The 27,177-nt window shown below is 31.9% G+C and overlaps 2 protein-coding genes and 1 pseudogene across 4 annotated transcripts in view; all 3 read left to right on the top strand.

Moving 5' to 3' along the window:
- Positions 1 to 20,027, top strand: part of EAF2 (ELL associated factor 2) — a 30,002-nt gene extending 9,975 nt beyond the window's left edge. The window contains exons 3-6 of the mRNA XM_036219506.1: positions 3,140 to 3,276; positions 5,039 to 5,184; positions 14,543 to 14,800; positions 19,866 to 20,027. Of these exons, the coding sequence (XP_036075399.1) occupies positions 3,140 to 3,276; positions 5,039 to 5,184; positions 14,543 to 14,800; positions 19,866 to 19,912 (588 nt within the window). The 3' untranslated portion in view covers positions 19,913 to 20,027. The remainder of the gene's footprint in view (positions 1 to 3,139; positions 3,277 to 5,038; positions 5,185 to 14,542; positions 14,801 to 19,865) is intronic.
- Positions 11,148 to 11,266, top strand: LOC118602031 (annotated as a pseudogene).
- Positions 20,028 to 25,295: 5,268 nt separating the features above from the next.
- SLC15A2 (solute carrier family 15 member 2) overlaps positions 25,296 to 27,177 on the top strand; it is a 39,427-nt gene continuing 37,545 nt past the window's right edge. Inside the window, exon 1 of one of the 3 annotated variants that reach the window (XM_016119946.2) lies at positions 25,296 to 25,470. In XM_016119946.2, the coding sequence (XP_015975432.2) occupies positions 25,366 to 25,470 (105 nt within the window). In that variant the 5' untranslated portion in view covers positions 25,296 to 25,365. The remainder of the gene's footprint in view (positions 25,471 to 27,177) is intronic. The other 2 variants (XM_016119952.2, XM_016119962.2) reach the window with 2 other exon arrangements.

Raw genomic sequence — 27,177 nt, 5'->3', positions numbered from 1 at the left:
GGACTACTTTGTGATCCTGGATGAAATAGTTCACCGGAAACTTCCAATGAAGGAAATGCATCTGTAGTGGTTGCTTATGACGTTAGCCCTCAAACCCTGGACTTGTGAGAGTTGCATATGTCTGTTGGGCTGCTATGCCACTCTAGATGACTGTCTTGGGCGAAGTCCCTTCTAGGATAAACCCAGTTTGATTCCTTTCATTAAGTTTACTGAGCTCACATGGGAAAATAACCCACACTCTGGGGGCTTCAATCTATTTTAGTACTAGTTTAAAATCACATTACGATTATATTTTTAAATGATTTATATCTGTTATCATTATATAATAAACACTTTATCTCATTTTTGTGAATTTAAGCTTGAATAACATCATATCTAATATTAATATTGCTAACTTTGCTTTCTGCTTCCATGTTAATGGAATCTTAGCATCTCTTCCTTTTATTTAGCTCATGTTTTTAAGTACATCTTTTGTTAACAAAATGTTCTGTTTAATTTTTAAACCCAGCTTGACACATCTATTTTTATTAGGAAAATTCCATCCGCATTTAGTTCAAAGTTGACATACTTTATTTTTATTTCTATAATTTTATAGTAGGTTTATTAGTTATTTTAATTCATTTTCTCTTTTCTTTTTTATTAATTTTATCAGGGATCTCTTCTTTCAATTATTTTTTCCCCTCATGTTACTTTGGGACTACTATTATGCTTTTCCATTCCATTATTGTTTCCTTTTCTTTCCTGGTGTTTATAATCAGGCATTATCAGATTTGCCTATCAGCAGATGAGAAACAGAACTAGGAGTAAAGAAGAGGATAACAGTAATCTAGGTGAGATGATAATATAGAGTTCCGAAGTTGAATAATAGCAATAAACATGGAGATAGGATGTATTCAATAATTATTTAGAGGCAAGGATAGTTCATATACTTAGAATTTATTGGTACTTTATCACTATAATATCCCTTTCTTGGAGTATGGAATAAAGTACTGGGAAGAAATTAAAGTTTAAAATAAGAATGGTGCTCAATTTAACGAGGAAAAAAAGTTTAATTTTAAAATACTTGTTCAAAGTGTAAAAGGCAGGTGTAGAGATTATGGAAGTATTAAAAGTTTATATTGTTCGTATTCAACATTCATTGCGTATCTGTGAAGGACTTGGTAGTTTAGGTGCTAGAAGCAATAAAAAAAATTATGATACAGTCCTTAGTCTTCAGTAACCCAAGAGTCAATAATCTAGTGTATTCTAAGTAATAATACAGATATCTTTAAGGAGAATATATTGCACAAATCTCTTATCAGCTATAATTTAGAGTTCTTAGGTTGCTGTTTTGAAGTATCTTACTCACTTGTTTTCAGCCAGAACATCTGAAAAATATACTTACCAGCCAAGTTGGCCTAGTTTGTTTTATCATAATCATGCTCCTTGCTCTCTGCCTTACCAGGATGTCAACTAAGTGCTCCACATCTCACTCTTCTATGGCCACTCCAAACATATCCTTATCTATGTGCTGTACGCTTGATTTCCTATAGATCACTTTAGTCTTACAGGCGAGGTGGAAAACATGTTTCTTTCTTTTGATTTCATCGTTTTCTCTCCCTACCTCTCAAAAGTTTCTAGGGTCTACCTTCCATTTATGGTATCCTTAGTCACCAAATTTATCTCATACTCATCCTTGTGGTCATGTGTTTAATCTCTAATGATTGATAACTTTTTAAATATGATATAAGCTTTAGTCTTATGTCACCCTTTTCTAACCTGATCTAATATAACTATCATATTTGACAAAATTATCATAATCACTATACTTTTATTATAATATACTTTTATAAAGTTCAAAAACAAGCAAATATAACACTTTATTACTTAGGGATACATATATATGGGATAAAGTTGGAGAATTATAAACAAAAAGTCCTTCAGGATTGAGGGAGGCTGATGAAGGATGGAGGAGGAGCATGTAAGTAGATGTAGGTTATAAGTAGTGGTGTAGATTTCTTTAACGTTTTATTATGGAAAATAGAATAGCATAATGAACCCCATGTACTCTCACTGAACTTCAAAATTATCAATATTTTGCTAAGCTTTTTTATATATTCTATCACTTTTTTCCCTGGCATATTTTAAAGCAATCCCAGATATTATGCCATTTCATAAGTGTTTATGTGAGCATCTCTAACTGACAAAGATTTTTTTTTTTTTTTTTTACCTAAGTGTCATGCTATTATCACACACGGCAGAATTAATTATAATACCTGGCCCATACATTTTCATGGTGGGGCCAAAATGTCTTTTTATTGTTTTTTCCCCAAGGAATCCAAATGATATTCCTTTAGTATTTGGATATTTTTCCTTAAGTCTTTTTTATTCTTAGAAGTCCCTTCCTTTTTTTATGCCATTAGTTTGTTAGAAAAACCAGGTTATTTGTCCTAGGGAATATACCCACATTCTGGGTTTCAAATTGATTCTGCCTGGTATTATTTAACTTGTTTCTCTATTATTCTTATTTCCTGTAAAGTGGTAGTTAATATCTAAAGGGTTGATGATAGATTCTTTGTGGGTTTTTTGGTTTGTTTGTTTTTGGCAAGAATACTTTATAGATAATGATGCATACTTTAATATCATGAAGCATATAATGTCAGGTCGTCTCACTTTTAATTATGCTAAAATTAATCAATGGCTTTAGTGTAACAGGTCCTATTCCTTGATACATTCATTTTCCTTAATCTGCATAGGAAAGTACCTCTTTAAGAAAATGCCAGATTTAAAAACCTATATTTAGGAAGGAAGGAGAGGAAGGGTAGGAAATATGATTCAGGACTTTTATTACCTTATCTGTAAAATATATTGGTTGTATTAGAATTGAATCTCAATTGCCCATTGTAGACCAATGAAACAAATCTTTACTGACTCAAGGCAGGTGCTTCCTCTATTCCCGTTCCTCAATGATAGCAGCTTTAATATCTCAGCCTTTCTTCGTATCTGTCCATTTTACTACACTTCCTGTTTTCAAAGTGATAAATTTAGGTAATCAGGTGACTTGAAGTATAACATAGATTGAGAAACACAGATCTCAAAGTCCTTCACAACTGAATTGCTATCATAAATTTTAAGTAATGATAATTAACTTCTTAAACAGGGATCAACTCCACCAGTAACTGTTTTCAAAGGTTCAAAGAAACCTTACTTAAAAGAATGCATTTTGATTATTAACCATGATACTGGAGAATGTCGACTAGAAAAACTCAGCAGCAACATCACTGTAAAAAAAACAAGGTATGTAGTTAACAAAATAAATTATTTTATTAGCATATAAACTGCTAAGGAAATGTCAGTGAAAAAAGTTATTGAATTAAATCACATTATTTATAAGGGTTATTTCTGTATGTACAAAAATGTTTGAATCTTTTTCTTAGTTTAAATTTGGTGGAGAGCCTGAGCTAAAAGATTGTACCATTTCTCCCTATGATACATAAAAGCTTGTTTTGTTTCTGAATATTTTCTATGTTTAGATATACCTTATTCTATTGTAGATGGTTGTATAGAACTGAATTGAAAGGAGCCATTTTATACTCTTCAAAATAACTTCATCTTCATTAGTACAAGTTATCGAGCGCATAGAATCTGTAAGGCACTAGGAAAAGGGAAGTTTTCTATACAAGTACTAACCTCAAAACTTGTGCATTTTAATTGAATTAACATATAATTCCATTAGAAAAGTCAATAAGAGAATAAAGCCATCTCAAATCCTTTTTTGGAAACAGATGGGTGTATGAATTACCATGTAATGAAGGGACTTGCTCTAAAAACCGTACAAATAGTATAGACAAAAATTGCTCTAGGAAGTTAAAGGAAGGGAGGGATTATGGTTGATTGGAGCATTCGGGGAGCCCTTATTGTTGTAACTTGAGAAAAAGTTAAGATTTAGGGCTCCCCCCACAAAAAAAAAAAAAAAAAAAACATTTGATAATAACATTTACCTTCAGTGCTTGTTAAATAGATAAGTTCTCAAAACTAACTTCAGATTAGGAAAGAGCCTGGGAAACTATTTTTTATTATTCCCTCCCCCCCAGGTGATTTTTATTAGTAAGAAAACTGATTTAATGAATCAGGGATATAAGCAAGCAAGGTGTGAAGGTAGGAATGTATCAGACTTATTTGGGGCCAATGAATAAGAACTCTTTGAGGAGGCCAGAGATTGTCTCTGTGCCTGTATGTAAGTATTGGAAAGTGAGGAGTGAGGTTGATAGTGGATTAGACAGAAGTAAGATCATAAAGGTAGGTTGAAGCTAATGCCTTTAACATTAACTATAAAATTAGGACATTGTCTTATTGGTGGTAGTTATATATTAAATTTTTAAACTAGGGATTCTTTTAATTTAAAACATTTTTATTTTGAAACATTAATCTACCGAGCAAACTGAGTAAAATGAAACAATGTGGGAAACAGAAAAATGCATAAATCACAGTTTTTAAGAGTAGGAATGAAGAGAGTAGTGAGGTACTAAATACTTTGTGAAGGAAGAACTGATAGGATTTGATGATTGGAAATGGGAGAGGCAGAAGTCAAGCAAACTGTTATATACTCTTCTTAAAAGTATTGAAAAGGAAGTAAATGAACCTGCTTTAGTAACATATCTTAAAGTTATGAATGAAAAATGTGGAAATGACTTAATTTTAACAGAAATGATAACTTTAAAATTTAGAGAATACATTGTACCTATTATATACTTAGGTATATTTCATTTTCTTTTAGGCATTTGTGTGTCTCATCTCTTCAATATTGACTATTGGTTTTGTTTTTATTCATACTTATATTTCTCATAGGTCATAATGTATGACCTATGTGTATACCATATGTCTATAGCAGGGCTCAATAAATATTTGTTAAATAATGAATTAATGTTTTAATTCTTGAATATCATTTTAAAGATGTCTAGGGAAAAGAGTAAGAGGTCAATTTTCATAACTTTGTAAGTTGAAATTGTTGTTACAATGCCATCATACCTGTTTTGACCTCTGATATTCTTATTTGCAGAGTTGAAGGAAACAGTAAATTTCAGTCTCGTGTAGAGCAACAGCAACAAGAAGTACGGAATTTAACTAGGACTCCCAGTCTTGTAAAACATTCTCCATCTGAAGACAAGATACCCCCAACCTCTCCGATGGATGATATTGAAAGAGGTAAATCTAAGTATATATGATTTCCTTTAAAAGAAATTAAGAAAAAGTAAAAATTTTCATCTTAATTAACATATAAACTAACTATAAAGTTTTATTGAGAGCGTAATATTTTTTATTATGGGATTTTTGTGGTGAAGAATATAGTTTATGATTTAGGATATTATATAATTATATATCTGTATAAGAGCATTTGTATCTTTTATTATTCAGGAGAAAAAGTGACTGTTTAGATGTGTGTAACTGGAATTTTCTTCTTTTTAACAGTTGTGATGATTCAAATTCAGTTCCTCACAGCATCTTCCTGTCGAAGTTCTTTATGTATAGCCAGACTATAGATGTCTAAGATGTCACCAAACCAATAGTGAAGTGAGGAGATGTAGTAAGCGGAAGCAGCAGGCAAGTTCTTCTGAGTTGCTGCTCACTTCTCAGCAGGAAGGTGTTTCTAGGGAGGCACAATCCTTTTGAAAGTAAGGAAACTTAAATCTCAATTTTTTTCAAGCTGCAGTTTTGATGTTGGTGTTACAGTAATTATAGTAGGAGTAAGACCCTGATCACCAAAGTATATTTGCTTCTGCACTTTTCCTTTGTAACTTGCATGTAGCTCTCTAATTTTACTTACCCCATTCTAGGACCAGTATAATATTAGATCCCTAATATATTAGTGTTCCCTTTACAGACAATAAGGAAGATATAAGCTCAGAACCCTTGTTGCTAAAAAGAATCTTGCATCTTATTATTATATCATATTTGCTTCCAAAATGGATTTAAATCATGATTTCATTATATACATGTATATAGTAAAAAAACTGTAACAAAAATCACAGTATTAAAGGGAAAGAAGAAGCAAATTTGTTAATTAATGAAACATTAAATTTAGATCTGAGCTTCCTAGCCACTAAGACATAAATAAAGACCTAAGTAGCATATTTTATATTATAAGAGACAGGTTCCAAAGAATCAGGCTCTTTCCTGCTACTAAATTCTAAAAGGAATTCATCATATGGAATCTTTTTTTTATATAAGGGAGGATTAAACTATATAGTATCTTCAACAATAATTTTTCAATACAAAAAATTCTTCTATATGGGAGTTTTTTTTAGCAGAGACCTTAATAAAAGCATTTATTGAAGCATTGTGTTGGAGAGGATAAGTTAAAATCATCCAAGCATAAGATTCAACTTTGTATAAGAATTTACATTGAATATAGCATGTTCTTTAGATGGTCTTCTTTGAAATATTTTCTTGACCCTACTATGCCAATGCCTCCTGCTATGGTTGAATCACTTTTGTGTCTAGATGTCTGACACTTGTAGTAGTGTTTCTGTGATTTAAATTTTACATTTACACCTTTGAGCTACCTGGAACTTTAGTTTACAAAGTAAGATAAGAATCCAAATTTCTGTTCTCCCCAACAATATCAATAAATAGTATCAATAGAGAATCAACAAATATGGTATTGATAAAGAATATATGTCAATATTCCTTTATTGAATAAGCCATCATTTCTTCTAATGATATGAAAAGCTGTTTTTATCATGTGCAAACTTTCTACATGGACTTAAGTCTAACTCACAACATAAAATATACAATGGCCAATAAATATATGAAAAAGTGATCAAATTCACTAATGCTTTTAAAATGCAAATTTTAATATTAAGAAGTATTTTTTCATTTATGAGGTTGGCAGTAGCTAAAACATTTGTCAACATCCAGTAGTGGTGAGGACATAAAGGAAAGCAAGTATGTTCATTAATTTTTGAAGAAAGTATAAATTAGCACATGTTTATTATTAGAGGATTTTTTTTCTACAAAGCACTTAGGACAGTGTCTAGTACATGCAAAGTACTATATGAGGATTTGTTATTATTATTATCAGCTTTATTTGCTAAGAACTATTAAAGTAAAAATGTTCATATCCTTTACCTAGAAATTCTAGAAATTTCTTCTGTAGCAAAACTTGTACAAACAGATAGATATATTCATAGGAATATCTATATCAGCCACATAAGAATGCAGTACTTTTTGTACTAAGGGAAAAAATGGAAAAACCCCAAGTGCTTATCAAGAAGGGATCGCAGTGCTACACATCCATTTTTAAATAGAACCAAAAATAAAATTTTTTAAAATTTTAAGCAAAAAATCAGATTTTTACATATGTGTGTGTATGAACCATTTTTGAAATCAATTTGTATAAGTTTGTTAATGCATAGGTTTTGGAAGACATTCTAAAATATAGGCATTATCTTTGGGAATTTGGGTTACAGGAACCTATCATTTTTTATGGTGCAGATTACTTGAGTTTTTACAATGAACTTGTTATTTTTCAGATAATGATTACTTATTTAGAAGATAATAAACTGTTGAAGAATAACGTTAATATAAAACCACTCATCTTACCATAATGCAACTATTCCCATACTGTAAAACTTTTACATTATGTTTCTGTAGGTAACTATTAGGTCGTAAGCCTTCCTATACATTATTTCAACTAACCTTTAAACTTTTTCTTAAGAAATACTTCAAACATAGAAAATACAGAGAATAATATAACAGCTCATATATCTACAAGTTAGAGTTAACATTTTACCACTTTGGCTTTAGGCTTTTTAAAAAAATTACAGAAATCTGTTTCCTTTCCAACACACACTCCTCCCTTTGCTGTCTATCTGTGCCCTAAAAGATTTATATACTTTACTATTCATTGAAACAGTTTATGTGTAATAGGTTTTTCTGATGCTTGATAGTTTGGGTAAATTTCTTTAGTAACTTTAGGTTTACTTATGTTTTATATTTCTTTATTCAATTTTGGTAATTCATTTTGTCTTGAAAATTATCAGTTTAATGCACATTTTCAAATTGCTAACATAATTTATCCATGTAAATTTCTGTAGTACCCATAGTTTCGGTCCTTTTTTATTTCTAACACTGATTATTTGTGCCCTGTCTTTTTCTTAACCACTCTGAATAGAATTTGATACATTTCATTAATCTTCAAAGAACCAGCATTTGGTCTAGTGAGATGTAGTATATGAGGTGACTAAGAATGACATCTTTGGAGAATCAGACTGCTTGAATTCAAATCCCAGCTCTATCACTTATCAGCTGCGTGGCTTAGGGAAAGTTACTTAACCTGTTATTCTCCCTGTGTATGCCCATAAATTTGATAAATTAGATGAAATGAACTAGTTCCTTAAAAGGCACAAAGTTCACTCAAAAAGAAGCAGATAACCTGAATATTCCTAAATCTTATAAGATATTGAGTTGTATTTAAAACCTTCCTCCTACTCCAACAAACACAAAAATCTTCAATATGGATGGTTTCTCTAGTGAATTCTACCAGTCATTTAAGGAAGAAATAATACCAGTTTTATACAAACTCTTCTATATAATTAAAAAGGAAGGAATTCTTTTCAACCATTCCTTTAAATCAGAATTACTGCTACCAATACCCAACAAAGATATTACAAGAAAAACAAACAAACAAATAAATAAATAGATAAAACAAAAACCTACAAAAACATAGATGCAAAAATTTAAAACAAAATTGTAGTAAATTGAACTTAACAACATATAATAGCGGTTCTCAACTAGGGATGATTTTGTCCTCTAGGATGGCATCTAGCAATATCTGGAGACATTTTTGATTGTCACAACTGGAGTAAGGGGAGTAGTGCTACTGGCGTCTAGTGGGTAGAAGCTAGGGATGCTGCTAAACATCTTTAAATGCACAGGACAGTAACAAGGAATTATCCAACCTCAAATGCCAATATTGCCAGGTCAAGAAATGCTAATATATTAAGAGGATAATACATCATGACCAAGGTGGATTTTCCCAGGAATACAGGCTTTCAAAAATTAATCAATATAATTAATTATATTAAAAACTAAAAAATTAAAGCCCTCTCAAAATAGTAGAAGATTTGACAAATTTCAAGTCATTCTCTTTTAACATTTATTTTCAATTACAGATGACATACAATATTATATTAGTTTTAGATTTGCAATATACTGATTAGACATTTATGTAACTTCCAACGTGATCACTTCAATAAATCTAGTACCCCCCTAATACTATACGTAATTATTACAATATTAGTGACCATATTCCCTATACTGAACTTTCCTGTGACTTCAACAGTCATTCTTGATAAAAAACTTTCAGCAAAATAGAAATAGAAGAGAATTTAACCTGGTGGAGGACATCTAGGAAAATCCCACAGATGAAATCATGCATAATTATAAGAGGCTAACTGTTTTCTCTCTAGCATCAGGAAAAAGAAAAGATTTCTACTCTAACCACCTCTGTGCATTGTAGTCGAGGTTTTAATTGATGCAGTAAGTCAAGGAAAATACAGAAAAGGCATGCAGATTGGAAAGAAAGAGGTAAAACTGTCATTATTCACAGATGACATGATTGTCTATGTAGAATCTGATGGTATCTAAAGAAAAAGCTACTAGAATAGTGAGTTTAGCAAGGTTAAAAGATACAGGGGAAATATACAAAATAAATTATATTTCTGTATACTTGCAATGAGCAATTAGAAATTATAGGGAGCATTTGAGATCTTGTTCTCTGGCATACGTTGTCAGTTAGGCTCAAATAAACTAGTGGGAAAAAAAAAGAAAGATGTTAAAATTATAAAAACAAAGGCATTTATAAAAGCTTCCAAAGATTAAATAATTATAAATAGATCTGACCAAATATGTGGAGGACCTGTATACTGAAAACTATAAAGCATTGCTGAGAAGCTCTAAATAAATGGAGAACGATAGTGTTCATGAGTCAGAAGACTCAATGTCATTAAGATGTCAGATTGCTCTATGGATTCAGTGCAATTCCAATCAAAATTGCAGCATGCTTTTTAAGAAATTAAAAAGCAGTGGCTCTGAAAATTAGATTGTCAATTTGAACCAAAGCCCACAAAAGTAGGCAAGCATCTCTATGCTAAAACTAAACAGGGCAACAGCCTGCAAAATTAAAAAAAAAAAAAAATAGCAAACAGAATCCTCCTAGTATAATAGCCAAAATATTTAGGATACAAAAGATAATTACCAGTCATAACATGAATCAGGAAGATCACAACTTGAATGAAAAAAGAGAGTTAGCTGACACCAGCACCATACCATGATGAATCAGATGTTGGGATTATCTGACAAGGATCTTAAAACAATTATCACAAACATGATTTTAAAAACAACTACAAATTCTTTTGAAACAAACAAAAAATAGAAATAACAGCAAAGAAATAGAAATTTAAAACAAAAACCGAGTGTAAATTATAGAACTGGCAAATACAATAATAGTAATAACAGTAAAAAAACTAAGATGAAAAGAGATCCCACATTTGTATCAATGATATCTTGGAGAAGAGTGAGAGTGGGGCTGAAAGAAATAATGCCTGAAAAGATCCCATGTTGTATGAAAGATGTAAACCTGCATATTCAAAAAGTTTAATCTCATAGGCGATGAACCTAAAGAAATCCATTCCAAGATACATCATAATAAAATAAAAAACTGAAGGCAAAAAAAAAAAAAAAACACTGACAGCAAGAGAGAAATGACACATTAGCTGTAGAGAAATGCTGTCCAAATGACAACATATTTCTCATCTAAAACTAGAGGCTGGAAAAGAAGTGGCACAATATTTTTTAAGTGCTAAGAGAAAAGAAATGTCAACATGAATTCTATATCTGGTGAAGTTATTCTTCAGTAATGAGGGGAAAATATCCTTTCTCAGAAAGAAAAGGTATAAGAATTTGTTAATACCAAACTATCCTTAAATATTGGTTATTTAAACAAAAATAATAAAAGAGGGAGTCAGGAAATGAGAAAACAACAGAACAGAAACATTGACAAATACAAAAGCTTATAGATTTTTTTGTGATTTATCTAAATCATATGTGATGATTGAAACAAAAAATTATAACACCTTTTGATACTCAAGACGATATTTACAAGTGAAGTCTACAGCCTTGCCACCCTGAACATTCCCGATCCTGTCTGATCTTGGAAGCTAAGCAGGGTCAGGCCTGGTTATTACTTGAATGAAAGACCACCTAGGAATACCAGGTGCTGTAGGTGTTAAAAAAATATATGTATATATTCAAAAGTGGAGAACATAAAGGAATCTAAATGGAAGTGAGATTTCCACACCTTACTTGAAGTGGTAAAATATTGATAAGTCATGTACGTATATTGGAATACTCAAAGCAACCACTCAGGAAAATATATAAAGTGACACTTTCAAAAACACCATAGTTAGGTGAAAGTAAAAGGATGGAAAAATATATGCCAAGCAAACATTGATGTTAAAAAGTTGTGCATCTACATTAATAGTAGATAAACTCAGAGCCAAGCAAATTACTACAAAAGGAACATTAATAATGCTGAAAGGATTAATCTACCAGGATAACAAAAAAGTGTGCACAAAGACAACTCAAAATACATAAATCAAGAACTAATAGACCAGAAAGGAAAATTGAACAAATCCGTAATTATTCTTGGGTTCATCAGTGGACATACTTACTACACCAAATGTCTGAAAATGCTAAAGGGAGTTCTTCAAGGTGAAATGAGAGAATGCTAATTCATGACATGAAACAAATGACATAGAAACCTCAATGGTAAAGATAAGTATATAGTCAAATTTAGAATGTTCTGTAATGGTACTGTGAAAATGATACTGTAATGGTAATGTGAAAACCGGTTAACTCTAGTATAAAATTTAAAATAAAAATATTAACAATAACTATAGCTATAATAGTTTGTTAATAGAGATGCAATTTTATAAGATATAAATTGTGACATCATAAACAAAATCTGAGAAGGGTAATAAAAGGGTAAGGTTCTTTTATAAGATAGAAATTATTATTGGTTTAAAATAGACTGACCAAAGTCATTATAAAATGATAAAGGGCTCAATTTATCAAGAGGGTATAATAATTGTAAATGTTTATGCACCTAACATCAGAGCACCTAAATATATTAAACAAATATTAATACATCTGAAGGGAGAAATTGAGACAGCAAAGCTCTAGTAAGGGACTTCAATACTCCATTTTCAACAATGGCTGAATTATCCAGACAGAAAATCAATAAGGAAACATTGGATTTGAACCACATATTAGACCAAATAGACCTAACAGACCTATATAAAATATTCCATCCCACAGCAGCAAAATACACATTCTTCCCAAGCAGACAGAGTACATTCTCCATGATAGATCATATGTTAGGTCACAAAACCAGTCTAACAAATTTAAGGAGGTTGAAATCACATTGAGTATCTTTTCCAACCACAGTAGAATGAAACTAGAATCAGTAACAGGAGGAAAACTGGAAAAATTACAAATCTGTGGAAATAAACAACATACTTCTAAACACCAGTGGGTCAAAAAAGAAATAAAAAAGGAAACAAAAATATCTTGAAATATTAAATTGTACACCTGAAACTTACTGGATAGCATTAACCAATGTCATCATAATAAAAAATTGATAAATAGGGAAAAAATAAAGAGGGGGGAAAAATATATTGAAATAAATGAAAATGGAAGTACAATATACCAAAACTTATGGGACACAATAAAAGCAGTTCTAAAAAGGAAGTTTATATCAATAAATGCCTAAAATAAGAAAAAAGAAAGATCTCAGCTAACTTAATTTTATACCTCAAAGAACTAGAAAAGAGCAAATTAACCAAGTTAGAAGAAGGAAGGAAATAATAAATATTAGAGCAGAAATAAGAGAAATAGAGACTGAAAGAATGTTAGAAAGATGAATGAAACTAGGTTGGTTTTTCTGAAAGATAAAATTGACGAACCTTTAAATAGACTGAAAAAAAGAAGAGTCAAAACCAGAAATGAAAGAGACATTATAATAGGTGCTACAGAAATACGAAGATTTGTGAGAGACTGTTATGAACAATTATATGCTAAGACATTGGATTACCTAGAAGAAATGGATAAATACCTAAAAACATATAACTTACCAAGAGTATATCATGAAGAAATAGAAAACCTGAACAGACCAATACTGTAAGGAGATTGAATCACTAATCAAAAATTTCCTAGCAAAGCAAAGTTCAGGACCAGATGGCTTCATTGGTGAATTCTACCAAATGTTTAAAAAAGAATTAATGCCAATCTTTCTCAAACTATTCCAGAAAATTGAAGAGGAGGGAACACTTTTAAATTCGTTTTATGAGGCCAGGCTTACCCTGATACCAAAGTCAAGGACACTGTAAGGAAAGAACAGTATAGGCCAATATCTGATGAATATAGATGCAAAAATCCTCAGCAAAATACTAGCAAATGGAATTCAACAACACATTAGAAGGCATAATCAAGTGGGATTTTTGCCTAGGATGCAAGGATGTTTTAACATATGAAAATCAATAAACATGATATACCACATCAACAGAATGAAGACCAAAATTCATACGATCATCTCCATAGATGCAAAAAAGCATTGGACAAAATTTAATATTTGCATAATGACAACCAATTTGTTGTATACACTTTAAATATATACAATTTTATTCATCAATTATACCTCAGGGGCGCTGACAAAAAAAAAATCATCTGTATGTATTACATTGTATTATATGTATTGGGGAAATAAAAGAATTAGAGGATGGTTTCTGCTGAATAGGCTTTAATTTTTACAGTTTTAATTTTTCATATTATTTGAATTACATATATATTTAAGTATAATGGTTTAAAGTATAGCATTTAGATCTAGACACTGCCTATGTCTTTTAATTTTCATAATCTCAATATTGAAGTATGGCTTGGCTCTATGGTAGAGGAGCTTTTAAAAGCATCTTTTTTTAGGTGGAAGGTTCTCGAACTAGTATGTGTGCTGTCCAGAAACAGAACAAGGAGAAACAGATACTACCAGAGAAGAGCCAGAAAGGAAAGGTTTGGGCCCAGAGATGCAGTTTTTATAGGAAAAATTGAATTGCTCCTTTTTTTTTTCTTTTTATTTTTTGAACTCTTAGTTGGGTGGTAATAAAGAATGAACTCAAGTTCCAACAATAGGTGAGTTGGGTGTCAGAATCTAAAATGCCAGTTTCCAAGCAATTTAAAAACACATATGGTCACAAGAAAATGCTAGCAGTGATTATTCCTGAGAAATAGGATTAAAGGAACTTGAAGAAGGGGTAGGAAGAGGGAATGTTACTTTTCATTTTGTCCTAGTAGAGGGTTTTTTAAAATAAAATGCTTTAAATGCTTAACTGTTTAATCTTACTTATTCATCAACACTTTCTTAGAAACTAACACATTTAAATTTTATATTGAATATTTATATTTAATATTGTTTATTTAACCCATCTATTAACTTCTTTTACATTTTCAGAACTGAAGGCCGAAGCTAGTCTAATGGACCAGATGAGTAGTTGTGATAGTTCATCAGATTCTAAAAGTTCATCATCTTCAAGCAGTGAGGATAGTTCCAGTGACTCAGAAGATGAAGAGTACAGATCCCCTCCTTCTGATCCTGGGAATTATATCTCAGGACATCCTACTATGTCTGCCATGCCACAGTGCGAGATTCCTGAGATAGATGCTGGTCATAATAGATATAACAACAGTGGCCTTCTGATGAATACTTTAAGTAAGTATATGGAAGCATGAGTAATTGGAAAAGTAAGAATTCACGGTGAAGCCTTATTGATTATGATCTAAAATTTGAATAAAGAGAAAAGACTCCTATTTTATTCATTTGACACTATTAACCACAACCTTTCTATTGCATTATTCATTTTCTATCAGCTCTGTTACTTACTGCCTTTTTGGCTTTTTTTCTATCTTTCTAGATACTTTTCTCTTTCTCTTTTGCTGGTTTATAATCTTCTGCTCAGTCATTAGAGCTGGAGTTCCTCAAGGCTTAATCATGGGTCCTTTTTTTCTCCTTATTCTTCTCCTAGATAATTTTTGTTGCAATCAATAGATAACTTGTAAATTTGCATCTCTGACCCAGAGCTGTGAGCTCTAGATACATAAATCCAACATCATCTCTTAGTAAGAGGCATTTAAAATTCACTTTGTCTAAAACCAACTTATAGTATTTGGCTGAGTGTTTTCTTCTTAGTGAAAGGCAGGATTCCTCGAATTATGGAAACCAGAAACTTGATTGTATTCAAGGGTCGATTTTCTCTCTTTACAGTCCTTTACCAAGTCCTGTTTTTTTTTTTTTTTTTTTTTTACCTCCTTGATATTTCTCAAATTCATCTACTTCTCTGCATCTCTCACACTGTCATTCTAGTTAAATGCAATGACTTTCCAATTTACCTCATATCTACTCAAACTTGTTTTTAATCTATTATGTACATTGCAGTTAGATTGATCTTTTCATAATTCAGCTATAATTTGTCACCTCTTCTGTTTTAAACTTTTCAATAGCTTATAAATTCTTTTAGGAGAGCAACATAACACCTTAACATAATGGTGTTGCTCCTCCTGTTCTAGCAACATTTGTCATCTTTTGCCACCCTACTCAAATACGTTCACCCATATCAGGACCCTTATAAAGATGTCTATTTTGCCAGAAATACTTCCATTTTTTCATATAGTTAACTTTTTCTCCTTTAGATTATAATTTAAGGTTTACTTTATCAAGAAAGCCTTCCTTGACCTTCTTGACAAGATCAGATCTCCCTTTTTATAAACTTTCAGAGTAGTATCTTCTATATATCAAATGTCACCATTGTAAATTTATATTTATTTGTGTGATTTGCTTTCTTCTAAAGTATAAGCTCCAGGAGGACAGCAATCTTGTTTATTTTTGCTTATCATTGAATACTAGCTCTTACTTAGCACAGTACCTGATACATAGGAGATGCTCAGTAAATACTTTTTAATAAAGGCATGCTGGTTGATACTATCTGGGGGAGAATGAGATTTTCTCTATGTTTAAAACTAATCGCACTGTGTAAATTAATAATGATTAAGTAGCTAGGAAAGACTGACTAGCTCTAGCTTAATAGCAAAACTAAATAAAAAAGGAGCCATGACTTGGTAGCAAAGAGGCAGAGTAAAATTATGAGTTAATTAGGGATCAGGAAAGGTCTTTTGAACTTCTAATTATTTATTTCTTTAGTGCTGTTATTCCTAACTTGAGGGGTAAAATTGGAGCATCTGATTTCTCAAATGTTAGGATTATTGATATCTGAAATATTATCAATATTAACAAATTATAGGAGAAAGCCATATGATTATTTCAACAAATTTGAATTTGACAAAAATTCAATATTTATTAATTTTCAAATTTTACCAAAGGTTGAATATAAGGGAATTTTCTTAACTTTATAAAAGTTAATTATAAAAATCAGAACTACTGCCAACATGAAGTTAATAGAGACTAGAAGCTTTCCCATTAAAGTCAAGAAAAAGTCAAGGAGGACTATTATGATTTCTATTCAGCATTGTTCTGAAGATTATACCAAGTGCAATGAAATAAGTAAAAGAAATGAGATATAAGGATCAGAAACAAGAAATAAAATATTTCTTATTTGTAAACAAGGTAAAATTGTTTACATAGAAAATCCAAGAGAATCAGCAAACTATAGAAATAAAATAATTTGGAAATATTGTGGATACATAAAGTGATATGCTAAAGTCACTAGTGATTTATTATACCAATAAAAACTACTTGGGATTCCTTTTAAAAAATACTGAATTTATTTTCTTGATAATAAACTGGAGATTTCCTAATAAGAGGAAATAAACCCTCTCTTACTGTCACTAGAATCATCCCATTTCTCAACCTTATCAAACCCAATAACCTCTTTTATGACAGATATTTTAAAGTCTCTTTTACTATCTTAAAATGAATTTCATATCTTAGGTACATACATCTTTGAAAATAATTTAATATAATATTAAGACAAAATGAAAAAGTAATTTATAGTAAAAGAATATATATTCCACTTTGTAAATGTTCAGACATGGATATACTAGAAGACATAACAAAGTTGCCATATGTTTGCACTTTTAATGAATAAATTTGAATTAATAGAAGCAAGACAACATTAAATTCGTATTGTCAGTAATTTTTCCTTTATTTAATGTTGAAATAAAGACAAACATATATACTCATATATTTGCATATGCAGGCAAGTGCTGAGTTGCTATATTACTAAGCAGCATAGAGGTCACTAATGTGTTTTCCAAAACAATTTTGAAAAGAAAATCTTTGTAAGGTTCTGAGAAAAACAAAATAAGTCTTTTTTCAGTTTATATGGTAATTATATCTTTGTACAATTCAGTGAATTTTAAATCTGTACAAAAAAATACTTTCAGTTTATAAGACAAATGAAAATTCATAGACATAGACAACAGTTTAGTGGTTACCAGAGAGAAATGGGGTAGTGGGGGAGGTAAATAAGGGTAAAAGGGATCAAATATATGGTGACAGAAGGAGGTTTGACTTTGGGTGGTAATCACACAATGCAATACACAGATGATGTATTATTAAATTGTACACTTGAAACCTATATAATTTTATTTACCAATGTCTCTTCAATAAATTTAATTAAAAACGCAATTAGGTTCTGGCCTTAAAATTATAAACAGTTCTTCTCATACACGATTACCCTACTGGAGTTACAAGTTGTGTAGACTGTGGAAAAGGTCTTTATTGTACAAGTCTGGCCCCAGCATTGTATGACATTTGGCATCCCTAAATTCTCCTCCCACTAAATACTAGCAATCTGCAAATCATCTGGACAAGCAACCTCTCACATAAATTTCTGTAACATCTTCTAGGGGGCAGTATTGCTCTCATTGAAAACCTCTCATGTAGATTTCTGAATGCATGTGCCATGAGTATTGTCTTTTTTTCCCAAGTCATGATTACCATTTTGATTGAAAACGTATTACCTGTACTAAGCAGCTCATAGTCAAAGGCTAATCTCATATCTTCAAAAATGACTGAGCATTTTAACAGCATGGAGATGCTATGCATATAACCTCTATAACATGAAGTCTGTTAAGAAAAGTGAAACTCAGGATGTTTGGATTTGTATCACTTGAGAGAATCATATTACAAGCATCATATCAAGTTGAACAGTCTTATGCCATTCAGTAGTTACATAACAAGTGGAAATTTAAGCCCTGAAAGTAATAAAATGGTAATGGGAACCAGATGTACAAAAGAAGCTTTAGCAGATTTTTTTTATCAAATGATATGATCAGTTCTGGAGTTCAAGTAGTAGACAGAGATATCATACAACAATTTATATATGGCCTAAAAACTATTCCTCTTAAATTGGGTAACAACTTCAAAATATACCAGCTTTTGTGGATCGCGGAGTACCCAAATGATTTTATCCAATCTCATAGCTTCAAACACATTCCTATAATCAATGATTCCCAAATCTTTATTTCCAGCTCTAGCCTTTACCTTGAGCTTCAGACTTGTATATCCAATTACCCTTGTCATATATACTTAAAAATTTACTAGGTATCTCAAGTGTACCATGTTGAAAATTGTATTTGTGATTTTTCTCACACAGTCTTGTTCCTCTCGTGTTTCTCACCATTTATTTATTCAGTCGTTTTGATCAGAAATTTTGGAGGTCATTCTTCACTTTCTCTCATGTCCTAAATCCAGTGTTTTTGATAGTCTTGTATTCTCTATCTTCAAAGCATAAATCTGACCGCTTAGCACCACCTCCACCTGAACCACCTGAGTCAAAGCCGATATTATTTCTTATGGGAGAAACTACAGTAGACTCATAACTGCTCTCCCTGATTTCGTATTTCTTTCACACTATTGTACTTTATTCACTGATATACAGTAGTGTCCAATTCAGTTGCCTGCTTAAAACTTTCTGTTGAATTCCCATTATATTACAAACAAAATTCAAAGTTATTACCATGGCCTATAAACCATGGTCTTTGAATATCTTTCTGACCTCATTTCCTATCATTCCCTTTCTTTTCGTTATGTGCCAACCACAGCAACCTTTTTATAATCAGAGAACACAAGGATGCTTCTGCCTTGGGGTATTGTATGTGCTGTTCTCTGAGCCTGGACAATTACCCCCCTCCATGTTTTCATTAGTTACTCTTCAAATGTCACCCCTCAAGGAATCCTTCTCAACTACTCTATCTAAAATAACACCTCCCACCACCACGCCCATCTTCATTTTTTCATGGTATTTATCTCTACTTGACATATTATATATTTGTTTATTTGTTTACTGTTATCCCCACTAGAATGTAAATTTCATGACCATAAGCACTGGATGAATTACAAGAGGAATCAATGATAAGTTATTATTAACAAACAATGATTTTCACAGTTTTTAAGTAAACAAATTATATAACGTTTTTGCATTCTTTAAAATGATATAGTCTGATCTTCTAAACTACATTTTCTCTCATTTCCTGATATAATTAAATCATGATATAAAAAAGGTGAAGTTGGTATGTGAAAGAACCCTGAAATAGATGCCAGGTGATACTAAAACTATGCTGAAGGTTGGTGGTGTATTTTTTCTTTATAGGCATATTAATTTGAGTTATTAATGATTAAATTGTATCACTGATTATTAATGATGAAATGTTGACTAACCAGTATCACTTGGAATTTTTGTATAATATTTATGTTATCAAAGAATGAATATATTAAATATTAAAATATTTAATTACAGTTTTGCTATTTTTTATTTTAGGAAACGATTTGCAGCTGAGTGAATCAGGAAGTGACAGTGATGACTGAAGAAATATTCAAGTATAAACAAAATTCACAAGACATGATTATTTTATATGAAGAATAAAAATTCCTAAGACTAAGGAAAATATATCTTTAAATTAAATTTGATTCAGAATTTTCAGTTGTTACTTTTTTTTACCTTTTATGAGTATCAGTATTAAATTTAATCTTAAAACTTTTATGAAGTTTTACAGATGAAAAAACTGACTCAGAGGTTAGTAACTTACCCGCATGTTGTTAGTTAACAAGTGATAGAGTAGGTGTTATAGAGTTCAGTGCTTTGTTTTACCTCATTGCTCTCTCTAGTTGTGAAATGTTAAAACTACTGATTTATAATAAATGTGGTTTTAATTATATCTCCGAGCCTTTTCTGTCTCATATTTCTTAAATTTTTGTTGAAAATGCATTGATTCCTCACAAAATTACACTATAATTTAGAGTAAAGTTGAAGCTAAAACAGTCACTTTAATGAAACAACTGTTATCATAATATTTTTCATCATTTGCTTATTTTGCTTTTGAGAAAAAAACAAGCAGTTAAGTGTTAAACAGATAAATAATATTCGTATCTATAATATTTTTTTAATTTGAAGGAAATGATAAATATTAGATTATAGTTGGAAGCCACCAACTAGCAGCAAATTCTTTTTTTAATTAATAAACTTTATTTTTTAGAGAAGTTTTAGAGTCACAGCAAAACTGAACAGAAAGTACAGAGAATTCTCATATACTCCCTGTCCCCACTCACATACAACCTACCCCACTATAAACATCCTTACCAGAGTGGTACATTTTTTACAATTGATGAATCTACATTGACACAACATTACCCAAAGTCCATAGTTTAGATTAGATTTCACTCTTTGTGTTGTACATTCTTTGAGTTTTGGCAAATGTATAATGACATGTATCATACAGCATAGTTTCACTACCCTGAAAATTCTGTGCTTTGTCTATTCATCCATCCTCTCCAACTCTTGGATCACTGATCTTTTCATTAGTTTTTGCCTTTTTCAGCATGTCATATAGTTGACATTATACAGTATGCAACTGGCTTCTTTCACTTAGTAATATGCACTTAAGTTTCCTCCGTGTCTTTTTCATGGCTTAATAGCTAATTTCTTTTTAGCATTGAATAATATTTCATTGTCTCCATATACCACGGTTTACTCACATACTGAAGGAATCTTGGTTGCTTCCAATTTTTGGCAATTTTGAAACAATTTTTTATTCAGCTTCACCTCTTACCATAGAGATTTCTGTAGGTTTTTTTTTTTTTTTAATCCTTAAATTCTGGTTTTAATCTCTCCTACATCTCTCTTTTCTCTGGCCTACCTTCAGCTAATCTGTCTTCACTTTTTCCTATTCATCATTGTTCATGTGAAAATCATAACTGTCATTTATTACTTAACTAAAGCTAAATCAAATACTAAAAATAAAATAATCATTTTCTACACTCACAAAACCTGTTGGGATTTTGTGTTGAAATTATAGGTTGATTTGGGTGGGGAATATTGATTGACATCCTTACAGTATGAAACTTCAAAATCATTAGCATGGTATGCCTATTTAGATCTTTTGAAATTTCTTATAATAACATTGTGTTGAGTGTTGAGATTGAACATCTTTCATTAGATCTACATATTTTTTATGCTATTAGAGATATTTTTGAAATTTTCTATTTGTTTTTGCTGAATTTAAATACAATTTATTTTTGTGTGCTCATTTTATACTCGTACACGTGTTAAACGCTTGTTCTTTTAATTTGATATTTACCTGCTCTCTGAATATGTTCATATTTTTCATTTTAGAGCTTCAGTGTCCTTTCTATATCTGACTGTAAAATATCACCCTCTGCTGTTATAAGCACTAAGGCCACAAATATTTTTTATTTTTAGCACTAATACTTTAGATTATTCCATTTTTATTACCTTTTTTGCCTCTGAATAGCCATTTCTATCCAGGAGTTGCTTTTCTCTTTGGTCTTTTTCCTTTTATCCTTCTATCTGACTTCAACTTAACAAAAATGTTAGGGTATAAAAGGCATCTTGATATGATAGAAGGGGTTCCAGAATAGGCCTTGGAAGGCTGGAGTTCTAGTCCTTGCTCTGTCTCTTCTGAGCTCTTCTGTAATATTCCTGAGGCTGGACTAGGAGAAGGATTTCAAACCAATGTTTCCCAATCCCTATCACAAGAATCAAAGGTGCTTGTTAGAAGCACATATTCTTAAAGCCAGCAGTTTCACACTCCCTAACCCAAACTATACTACAAACTACAGTAATAAAACAATATGGTACTGATAAAAACACACAAAATAATGGAACAGAATTGAGAGCCCAGAAAGAAACCTATACATATACTATTTTTTAATGGAGAAGGGAAAGTCTCTTCAATAAATGGTGTTGTGAAAACTGGAAAGCCACATGCAAAAGAATTAAAATTAGACTACTATCTGGCAACATCCACAAAAATTAACCCAAAATGGATTTAAGACTTCAATTTAAAACCTTAAACAATAAAATACATAGAAGAAAACATAGGCACTAAACTTATGGGTTTTGGTCTCAGAGGGTTTTTTTGTTTTTTTTTTTTTTTTTTTTTTTTGGAAATTGACCCTAAAGGCAAAGGAAGTAAAAGCAAAAGTAAATGAATTGGACTACATCAGACAAAAGCTTCCACAGAGTATAAGAAACCATCAACAAAACAACAAAGCAATCAACAATAGAAGATATTTGCAAATGATACCTCCAATAAGGAACTAATACCCAAAATATATAAAGAACTCATACAGCTTGACAAAAAAAAAAAAAAAGAAAAAAAAAATGGGTAGAGGACCTGAACAGGCACTACTCCCAAGAAAACATACAGATGGGCAACAGATACATGAAAAGATGGTCAACATCACTAGCTATAAAAGAAAGCAAATCAAAACTATGAGATACCACCTCACATCTGTTAGAATGGCTATTATCAATAAGAAGTAAGTGTTGGAGAGGATGTGGAGAAAAGGAAACCCTCATACACTGCTGGTGGGAATGTAAATTGGTACAGCCAATATGGAAAATGGTTTAGATGTTCCTCAAAAAAGTAAGAATAGAGCTACCATATGAATCAGAAGTCCCTCTTCTGGGTATCTACTCAAAAAATTTAAAAACACTTATTCTTAAAGATATATGTATTTCTGTGTTATTGCAGCACTGTTTACAATAGCCAAGACGTGGAAACAAGCTAGGTGTCCTTCAATGGATAAAGAAGATGTAGTACTACTTGGCCATAAAAAAGATGAAATATTGTTATTTGCGACGACATGGATGGATCTCGAGATTATTATGCTAAGTGAAATAAGATGGAAAAGGACAAGAACTGTACAATTTCATTCAATGTGGGATATAAAACAAAAAACAACAAATGAACTAACAAAACAAAAAACTTAACAGATATAGACAACAGAATGAAGGTTGCCTAATGTGAAGGGGGCTGGAGGAGGAAGAAAAGAGTAAAGGGGGTCAAATACAAAGTGACAGAAGGAGACCAGACTTTAAGAGGTGAACACCCAATAGAGTATTTGTGTACCTGAAGTTTATATAATGTTATAACCAATGTTACCCCAACAAATTTAATTTAAAAAATAAAATTTTTAAATCCTTACCTAGATCTATTGAATAAGAATTTTCAAGGGAAAGACCTATAAATTTGCATTTGTGTGTCTATGTTTGTGCGTGCGTATACATACATTATATACTTATATATGTGAATTTACATAAATGACTCAGCATCAAGGAAGTTTAGTTTACATAGGACAAGATTAAGATTTCTTTCATCTCTGATATTATTTGATTCTATAAATACTAGCATTATATTGCCATAATCAAAAGAATTTCATCTAAAAGGCAAATCAGAGAACTGAAGTCAAACACTCCAAAGTTTGGTATTTTGGGTACCTATGAGCACAAATGAATTGGTGCATCGCATATAGGTGCTGTTTCATCAAATGCCATTCTAGGTACAAGGCTAGAGCAAGGAGAGCCATTGACATAATTAGATCTTCAAGGCATCTGTGCCTCTAGTGGTTAACTTGACTGATAACTTCTGACTGTTGATTTGTTTTGCATCCAGAGTCATTAACCAAACCAAAAGGGCAATACTTCCTGAAAGAATAACTACAGCTTAATTATTAACGCCACTGTCAGAAATAAAGCTGGACTTTTTAGGTAGAAGTTGGTAGGAGAGAAGGGAGATGCATGTAATCAGAACTGGGAAGACATGGTCAAAGTCTGAAGTAGAGTTTAGGGAGGAAAGGGTAGACTTTTCCTGGTTTAATATGTCAATAAATGACTCAAATGGGTAGTGTAAAAATTTTGTTAGGGATAGAGTCGTAGTTTCCCAAATCCTCAAAAAAAAAATTCAATTTCCTATTTGCTGAACTTCTTGTTGGTTTTGTTTTTTCTTATAGCTCTCTGACCATTCTTTTGTTTTCTTTTGACTGACATCTAGACAAACATCTCACTTTTTTGTTCTTTACAAAACTCTTTGACTTAGCAAAAATAATACTGTATAAAATGCATCTATCTTCATCATACCTGTTCTTGTTCCTCCTCTGATAAGGACTAAGTATAGTCTAGAGTCATTTAGGAGTCCATCCACTAAGAAATAAGAAATTTTTTTTGCAGTAGTGCCCAGAAAGTAATTGGTTCATAAGTTTTGCTAAAATTAAATTTTATTTACTAATGAAATGATGGATTTAACAATGATGAAAGCACAGGGCACATATTTAGCAAAGAACAATGATTCCCAAATGTACATCACCAATCCTTTTGTCTGATTTTCTTTAGCCCCACCTTTTTCATTGCTTATAGGATATTTCTAATTGAACTTTATTATGTTGAAAACCAAAATCAACATCTGTCTTCAATTTTGTGTTGACTGTCCTTCTATGCATTTCAATTTACTAATACTGATCTTTCTTGTGTGCCACCTACTGGCCACATGACTCTTGGGATTTTCATTCCTATAAAATGGGGATAGTAACAAGAATTAGAATAGGTAGATAGATAATACATATGTAATTCATTATAGATGTTTAGTAAATGGCAGCAATTTTATCCTAAAATCAATGTTTAAATCTATGCTGAGGGGTTGTAGTCTTAACTATTTTGCATTCTTTTGCAGTTCTACAGCATTATATTATCCCATCTGGTGATCTGTTGTTCTTACTTACCTATGCTTTATCTTTATTTAATTATTCTTTTGAATTAGTCGCTACGATCCAACTCTTTCTTTTCCTATGGCTTTGTGCTTTGTTCTGGGCTAGGCAGCTGCTGAAGCCAACACCCATAGGGTTAAACCTAGTTCCTGAAGCCACCCCTCTTCCCCTCCCAATCCCCCTTTTCACAGTAGGCTGGCAGCTGTCCCAAGTGCCTACCAAAGCCAAATGCTTGAGGAGAGAGAAAGAAGCCAGCTATGAATCCTTTCCAGATAAATGAGTCCAAGGATACTTCTTTTTCACCTGTCTCCACTGAAGAGGTACCACCTCGACCCCCTAGCCTTCCAAAGAAGCCACCTCCGGTGAGTCTCTAGATTCTTTCTGTTTTGCCTCCAACAGGAACAGACTCGCTCTTTTGCTTTTCTGCTTTGGTCTCTTCTGCTGAACTGTGTTAGGTTATTAAAAACTATTCTTTCTTGGAATTAAAATTAACCTGAAAACCAAATCTAAGAAGAAGCTTGCTTTACTTAGGAGAGAAAGCAGCAGCAAGAGGTTGTCAAAGTTCTTCACTTGGGATCCAGAACTTTGCTGCATTTCTTTGTATATTCTGAGTTTCCCTGGGTGAAGGGGAAAAAATGCAGTTTGATTATCCAGGGAAACTTGGCAACCACTCCTGTCTAGAGAACTGTGTGTGATTGTTCTTTCTTTACCAATATAAAAATTCAGCCCTTAGTTCCTCCTGTGTGCAGAGTCTTATGCTGGACACCAACAGGAGGTTTAGAATAGATCCACTGTTTCTTACTATTTGTTCCAGTTTACAGTGAGAAACAGAACAGAGAAACGAAGAAGTAATAATAATATTTTGAATTATAGACTTATTAAAACACTCCTCAATTTATTACCCCACTCAATCCTCACATTAAAGTCCTGTAGTGGAGAAAATTATAGTAATAATAGCAAATATTTACTGAGTTCTTAATATGGGCCAAGGTGATAATATTCTCATTTCCTTGGAGTAACAGAACTGAAGTAAAAAGACAGGTGTAATGACATGGCCAGGATCAGTGTGTTAACACAGCCGGTGACAGTGATACATAGCTAGTGAATGTATGCCGGTAAATTTCAGATTATATAATTCTGAAGCTGTGAGCTTGAAAGGTGAGAAGTCAGTTCATTGTCTTTCAAGTGAGTTATCATCATACATTAACATATATTAATATTTAGGAGGGTCGTTTATATCTATTCATATGGATAAAAGAATGAAAACATTAAATTTATTACTTTATTTAAGTATATCTTTCTGGTCCAAAAATATTTAAGGCTGCTTACAAAGATACATAAATTTCTTATGAAATAAGAGGCAATATAAATCTCATGACAAGATATGACTCTCCCAAGGACAGATATCTTCATCCCCCCTCTCATGTTGAGCTATCATACTGAGTTGGGCTTTGAAATAAAACATGACATTCCTTATATTCTGACTGATATAGTGCATGAAATAGCATAGGCCTTTTAATGTCCAATAGCATTAAGAAGAAAATGTTATTGAATAGCCTTCAAGAACAGACATTTAATTTTATAAGATTTAAGAACTCTCTGCCCAAGGTCAAGGTGATCAATCGGCTTCCTCTAGGAATCTCTATTGGGCTGTTAGCCTGGCTCCAGCAGCCTCTGAATGAGAAGCCATCATATTACCAGGATTCTTCCCAGTATGGTGAAAAGAGCAGGTGGGGACAAGAGAGGTTAGTGCTCACAGTGGAGCTAAGCAGGTTACTGACGTATGAATGTAACTGATTGGACATCAAGCACTCCATAGGTCACCCCTTTGTTCTATTCCTAGAAATAAGTATGATTATTCTGCCCAGAGCCTCAGGCTTTTCAGTTAGTAGTTGTGGGAAGATAAGCAGGTCCTGTGTTTAAGATCAAGAAATGTCTGAGCAGTGCCATGTTAAATGAATGAGGAACAACGTAATATTCAGAATAGCGTCTATCACTCCTAAATCTTGGTGCTATATTAAAATGCAAGCATTTTAAGTATAATAGCTGTTTCATGAAGAGTAGATACA

The sequence above is a fragment of the Rousettus aegyptiacus genome, unplaced genomic scaffold (genome assembly GCF_014176215.1).
Source record: "Rousettus aegyptiacus isolate mRouAeg1 unplaced genomic scaffold, mRouAeg1.p scaffold_m13_p_4, whole genome shotgun sequence".
In the NCBI taxonomy this organism is placed as follows: domain Eukaryota; kingdom Metazoa; phylum Chordata; class Mammalia; order Chiroptera; family Pteropodidae; genus Rousettus; species Rousettus aegyptiacus.
Note: the sequence above shows the minus strand (reverse complement) of the source record. Positions and strands in the feature narration are given on the sequence as shown.